The sequence below is a fragment of the Pleurodeles waltl genome, chromosome 7 (genome assembly GCF_031143425.1).
Source record: "Pleurodeles waltl isolate 20211129_DDA chromosome 7, aPleWal1.hap1.20221129, whole genome shotgun sequence".
In the NCBI taxonomy this organism is placed as follows: domain Eukaryota; kingdom Metazoa; phylum Chordata; class Amphibia; order Caudata; family Salamandridae; genus Pleurodeles; species Pleurodeles waltl.
This window is the reverse complement of record NC_090446.1, coordinates 1516193453-1516200305: the sequence shown is the minus strand read 5'-3', so window position 1 is coordinate 1516200305 and position 6853 is coordinate 1516193453. Positions and strand designations below refer to the sequence as shown.

The 6853-nt window shown below is 42.7% G+C and overlaps 1 protein-coding gene across 2 annotated transcripts in view; it reads right to left on the bottom strand.

Moving 5' to 3' along the window:
* Positions 1 to 1331: 1331 nt before the first annotated feature.
* The window catches only part of LOC138246618 (zinc finger protein Xfin-like), an 80117-nt gene continuing 74595 nt past the window's right edge, over positions 1332 to 6853 (bottom strand). For both annotated transcript variants that reach the window (XM_069201325.1, XM_069201326.1), the window contains one exon: positions 1332 to 5353. In XM_069201325.1, the coding sequence (XP_069057426.1) occupies positions 5322 to 5353 (32 nt within the window). In that variant the 3' untranslated portion in view covers positions 1332 to 5321. The remainder of the gene's footprint in view (positions 5354 to 6853) is intronic.

Below are 6853 nucleotides of genomic sequence, written 5' to 3'. Positions count from 1 at the left end.
TATACCTGGGGTTTCTGTTGAAGTGGGAGAAGCTTCTAGAGGTTCCCCTTTAAAGTCCATAGGCATTTTGCCTTCCCTGCCCTGGCTCCAGACTAACTACAGGGGTGGCAGCCCTTTGTGTGGAGGCAGGATACAGCCTTTTCAAATGTAAGTAGGGCTGTGCCCAGCTCCATCCTGCCAGTGATGGCCCATTCAGGCATACCTAAGCTCTCTATGAGTGGCTGTCTAGGAGGAATATTCAAAGCTCAATTGTCAGCTACATCCAGATATGTGACCCAGATACAAGATATTTTGTTGAACAATGGATAGAAGAGAGAACAGACATTTTTGTAATAATGTTTCTATGCATATAATGCTAAGATCAGTCTTTGTCTACATTGTGTAATGTCAAACTTATTGTTCACTTTATCAGTAAGCCACGTCTTTTTGATTTAATTTTGTGTTTTTTGACATCCTTCACTGAATAAGAAAATTTCTGCATATTATTTAGACATATGACTTCTATTACATTAAATAATCATAACTGTTGTTGTGTGTTGTTTATTTAGGGGATGTACTGTGGAGATGTTGAATAATGGTCAATACAGGCCCACACTCTCCCAGTCTCTTGGAGAAAATACATTGATCTTCACAAATAGGTGTGACTTTTCAACAATTATTTTTCATGTAAAGAAATTGCGACACCCGACAGAACTCATTGTAGTTTATAATATAGTGACTGGACCACTGATACTTGGCATGGTACTGAGAACAGTATTGGAATGGCATCCGTGCCATCACCATGAGTGTGGAGAAGCAGTAGAAGGCATGTGGGGCGGGTGCAGCTTCTAAGTGTGCCCGAGGCCCTGTGATCAGGATGTCAACAATCAATGGCAAACTCAGTCTCTGGGAGGCGGTCGTCAAAAAGAATGCAGACGACAAAGGTTTTCCAGGCATTTGGAAGTGAATCTCACTATGTAGGCCTGAGTGGACACATGAATAAGATAACACACGTCAGAACATGATGAAAGAAAAAAACTATCTAACATGGAGTTGGTGCCCATGCCCATTATGAACTAAGGGAGGAGTCATGCTACATCTTGTAACTTGAAAGACTTTCTTTGAAGAAAAACTGGCAAAGGTCTGAGCCCAACACTAGAGTGCAGAAGTATGCAAAGCATATGTATCTTCAGCAACACATGCTACAAACATGTTTATAATCATGGACTCAGTTCACCAGAGAAGTAGCCATCTAGCAGCTGCCAGGTCTTCCTCAAAGGTCTTTCAAGGCATGAATGCCTTGGCCTCTACCAAGAACAGCCTACCAAATCATACACCGAGGAGCCACTCAATCAGGTTGATTATGGTGTTTATTAATTTTTGGTAACACGATGTAATAATAGTTTATTAGTGAATGGTTAATTACAAGGAATATGCCTGGGGATAACAAACAGTAACACACAGAATACACGCACACACGCCCCCCTGGATTAACTCTCGTTTCAGGAGAGAGGGTTTCCTTGGCAGTAAATCATCACAACCGGGATCCACTAAGGAAATTAAAAACACAGAGGACAATTATTGCAGAGTGAGGAGAATGGTCGTGGATCTTCGTTAATCTGATCTCCGTAGGTAAGAGTGTTCCATGCTGCTAGAAATACCACAATCTATTCTTCTAGGGCGTGTCCACTTGCGAAGGTTGCATGTGACATGGAAGAGTGAATGCCCAAGGATTAGGGGGGTTAATTTCCTGAGAGTGGAAGTCATCACTACTTCGAGCTGAGCTACGGACTATGGGAAAACGTTTAGCACAGGATGTAAGTAGAGGTGGTCTCAAGATGGGGAGTCAATAGTATAGAAGGGACCATGTAATTGTTTTGTGGGAGGGCTCCTAGAATATTGGATCCTTCGAAGGATGAGTCTATTGCAAGAAAGAATCAATTGATCTTCTGTTCAGGTGCACTTTTAGAATAATGGATAACTCGACAGCCAGAAGTGTTAGCCGAGTAAACTCTTCGGGATATTGCCAAAAGGGAAATTAGAATTGTTGAGATAGCCTTTACAAATTAGCGATGGATCTCCTGGAAGGATAACATACAGATACAATATCTGTTCTTGAGAATACCTTTGCAAAAATTGGCTCTCTAAATATCAAATATGTTGGTCAGAATCTTCTTAAAGATATTTAAAAAATTTCCATAAAAACTAATAATAGGTTGAATATAAGAAAATTGGTTCGTTAGGAGGAGAGGCTCACATTCACATGTTTCTATCCCTAAGGAGCATTTGGAGGTCTACGTTGTTACCCCTCCTAGCTCCTAATCGCATCAGAAGGAAGGACTTCAGTTTTCTAGTTAGGGTGATGTTTAGGGTTTTAGAATGCAATTCACTGGCTGCCCATCCACCTCCTCTCCAGAACTGCTATCAAAAGAGATCAAAAGGTGGTAGCTCCACTCTTTCCTCAATTTAATAGGCAATGTAAACTTTAAATGTAACATTCCTTGAATATTGATGCGAAATTGTGTTTCGGAATTCAGGAGGATGAAGACTGTGCACAAGGAACACATCCTTCCCATAAGGATTCTGCTTTATAATATCTGCTGATCCACTTCCTTTGGATGAGAACCATTTAGTGGATAGGGCCTCCCAAGAGGAGAGTTGTGGGTTGGCATGGGACTAGCCAAAGATTTTAGGTAGATAAGATGTATTGACTAGTTAACATGCCTATCCCTCGACCTCTTGTAGACGAGAGCTAGGAATGGATGCACTTGTCTAGCCTAGGATTTCTTGTGGACAAGTGCTTTAAGTTGGGAACTGGCCTCAGGCCTCGGATTTCATGTGGATAAGAGGTTGGTATGGATGTGGATCGAAGGCCTCGTCATTCATGTGGATGAGCGCCAGGAGTGTCATTGTATCTTTAACCGAGGATTTTGTATGGATGTCAGCTTTTGTTGGGGTATGGGTGACTAGTCTTACATTTCTTGCAGATGAATGCTAGGGGTGGAGCATACCAATCTAACCCAGGCTTTCAAAAATGAGGAGTTAAGAATGGGACAGGCCTAGGGCCTCCAGATAATGATGTCTGTGAAGCGAGGAGTGCCCGTTGTCAAGAATTTCTAAGGGTTTGTTTGGTCTCCTAATCTTATCCACTTCAAACAAACCATGAGTAAGAAGCATCTACTCTAGCAGTTTCAGGGCTGAGGGTGGCTGTGCTACCTTTAATCTTTTCTTTGAATTTGTGTGGGCATAAGATCAATGTGGGTGTGCACATCCTTTCCGCAGGTCTTGCAGATGATTAATTGATGATTTAACATGCTACCAGATAATTATAAGCTTGAAAGCTCAACTGAAATCTAACTGTAAATCAAGACTATGTATGCTCTCAATCCCAGAGATTTAGACCTTCTATTGCACGGTCTTTTAACAGAGACATCCATTGTGCCACATATCTTTCTTCCATTGCACTGTGCCAAAATGTACTCTAAATTCAACTTGCAGATAAGTGCTACACCTCTGCACGTGCTGTCCAGGATCTGGTTGAACAGAGCGAGTATGTCTTTGCCCACGATCAATGTCATTCAGACAGAGGAGCAGCAACACTTTGATAGGTTTGCAGTCACACCTTGAATAATAAAGATATTTTCTGTCAACCCTGCAACATTTTTGGAACATTGCTGGAGCAAAATGTTAAACCTGTTTTTTCAAAGAGCAGCCTTTGAAATCTTGGACAAATGGGAAAGAACATCAACAAATAATGACCACCCCTGTATGTGCAACTCGTAGGCTACTGCTACTCTCAGCCTCTAGGAAGAATCAACTAGGAAGATTTACTCAAGATTTACCCCTTTCAAGAATACAGACCACAGACAGCATCTGCAGGTTTGTAGGCAGAAAACTAAATACACCTGTGGTCTATTGACTACAAAGACTCAGCTACGAAACTAAAGCCAGGGGAAGCAGCAAAGCCCACAGGCCCCCCAAGAATCCCCCCACATGCAACAAAAGGCATGAAGGAGATCTTTGAAAAGATGCAATTGATTCATCCTTAGAAAAGACTCAGACCCTACACCACTCAATGCATCAAAGTGAACAGTTCACCACCAAGAAACGTCCTGCTAAAAACTGGATTGAGACTTCCTGTCTACTTGCATCAGCCAGACCAATAAAGGCCATTTCACACACAAGGGCAGTTCAAACGCCAGAGCACCCTATTAAGAAGATTCATTCATTAAGAAGATTCATTTGTGAGCATAATCACCAGTCTATCGTCTGCTTGACTACTCAATAAAGTTGTGATTGCAGAAAACGTACCTACTATGTTATTCCTAAAACAACCGGTTGTCAAATCATAACTTCAGCAATCAGTCCCCAAGAAAAAACAGTTTTTTTATCACTCATGCCCTAATGGCTGGCTTACTGGCCCCAGGTCTCTTTGCTAACACTCTCTCCAGGCTACCTTAGAAGATGACGACCAAAGAATCCTAAATGATGTGAACAAATTAAAGTGTTCACGGGCAGCTGAGAAGCAGCTTAAGTGATGCTTAAAGGATGATCATTGAAAGGAAATTCCAAGTTAGCAAGTTAACCACTGTGGCTTTGTTAAGTCTCAAGTTGACATTCAGAAAGTGGAAGACGCAAGCTAAAGCAATTGGAGCCCCAGGTTCAAGTACCACGTCCTCACTGTTACCCAGCATGGTGGGTTTGAGGATGGGTACAACTAGGGCAACCGTTATTTGAAGGATGTTCACCACATTGATATCATTTCCTAGTGGGAGGTCACCGACTGGCCTACCTAGCATTTCCATTCCACTCTCTAGTGAATATTTTTAAAACTGTGCTGCAGAGATTTCTTGATCCCACTATCTGTGCATAATGCTCAGAGTTACTTCACCCTGAAGATGTAAACTCAAACAGCCTAGCTGGAAGGAACAGTTGTAGTGCTCTGCAATACCTCAAAATGGTGCGGGGGAGGCAGCGTGGACATAAGTTCCTATCATCTTTCTCTCACCTCTACTTGGGATTCTTACTTAAGGGGTGACCACATTGGGCCCAGGACCCAGCCCTGCGTCAGTCAGTGTGTGCTTTGTAACAGTCCTGGGATATGAGCAGACTCCGTTCCTCATGTGTAGTGGTCGCCTGTGCCCAGGCCAGGGAGAGGTAGAAGGCTGACCTCCACCTCAAAGTGTCCTTCAGAATCCATGGTCCAAGCTGTCACAGCCTGGGAGCTTCCAGTCCCCTGGCCAAGCAGGTCAGGACGCTGCTAAAATGTTCCCAGTCAGTCCCGACACTGCCACAGCCTCTTGCTCCGGGTCAGCATGCGAGTCAAAGTAGTCAATCACTCGCTACTGACACTCTAGTTCTCTTCTGTGTGGACCTGTGGATCAGAAAAAACACATTATATGAGTGGATCATCTGAGGCATAGTCAACAAGGAGGTGTAAAGATGGACTATAGGCGACAGTGCTTCGGTCAGCAAATCAGGAAGGGGTGGGCCTTCCCATGAACAAAATAACATGTCCACAGAGGATGGCTCCTGAGTCTTGCTTCTGCATCAACCTTCCAATCACTTCCTAACTGAAGGAGGAACTGTATGAAAAGAAAGCTTTCTCATTTAACACAGAGCCACAAATCTGACATCTGTATTACACAACACTGTGGAAAACACAATGACATTTAAATAGGATTTTTGGGAATTCACCAGCACAGGTGGCGTTTTCTAGGAATGTCAAGGGACGACTCCTCTGGGATCTGCTGTTTACAGTTACATTTGTTATAGAATTCTGCATGGTGGGATTGTGCAGGTTCTTTCTGTTTTTTCCTTTCTGCAAAAAAACATTTTCCCCATAGCAGAAGCTCTTTCTCTAACTGCCCTGTAAATCTGGGGAGTGATCAATGGCCCTTCTCGTCCTGGAAGGGGGAAAATCTTTGGCTATTTCGAGGGTTGAAAAAGATTAGATTGGAATTCGGGAAGGCCCAAAGCTGTTTAAGTTTGTGGATATTCCCAAACTTCCAAGACAAGACATCACTGGGAATTCCCACCGGTCAAGTGGGATTTACAACTGCAGACTTCTCAGCACTTGTGGCAGAGACATCCACAGAAGTAAATGATTTTACACCCCCCAGAAATCCCTATATGGGGCCCGATTCACAAAGGTAAACTTAGTCTATAAGTCCAAGTTTAGACCAAAAATCCAAACTTAGACTACAAATCTAACTTTACTTTAGGTCTAAACTTATACTTCTGGTCTAAATTTAGACTTTTAGGGGGTTATTCTAACTTTGGAGGAGGTGTTAATCCGTCCCAAAAGTGACGGATTTACCACCAGCCGTATTACGAGTCCATTATATCCTATGGAACTCGTAATACGGCTGGTGGTAAATCCGTCACTTTTCCGTCACTTTTGGGACGGATTAACACTCCTCCAAAGTTAGAATAACCCCCTTAGTCTAAGTTTACGTTTGTGAATCGAGCCCATGAATTCCTGGCAGAAATAAACAGAGTACTTTCGGCTGTTAACTTACACTTATAGCTGTAATTTCCTTTGTGAATAGGCCCCTAAATATTTAAACCAAAAAGGCAACCCACAAGAAGACCATCTCGAATTTATATTTCGTTTTCTTATTCAGATGAAACACCCATCAGCACAAATCTGGTCTATGCACTGTGCAATAAAACTGCCCTGACCTCTTCCAGAACCAACACACTGATCTTTGATGCGCCGCTTGGCTCAGATGATACTTCTAATTTTCAAAAGCAAAAGAGGAAAGCAAGCACGATAGTCCATGTAGTAATCACAGTTTCAGCTTTCACCAACAGAAAGTATGTGATTAAGTCAAAGGGCCCGATTACGATCTTGGCGGATGGTATACTCCGT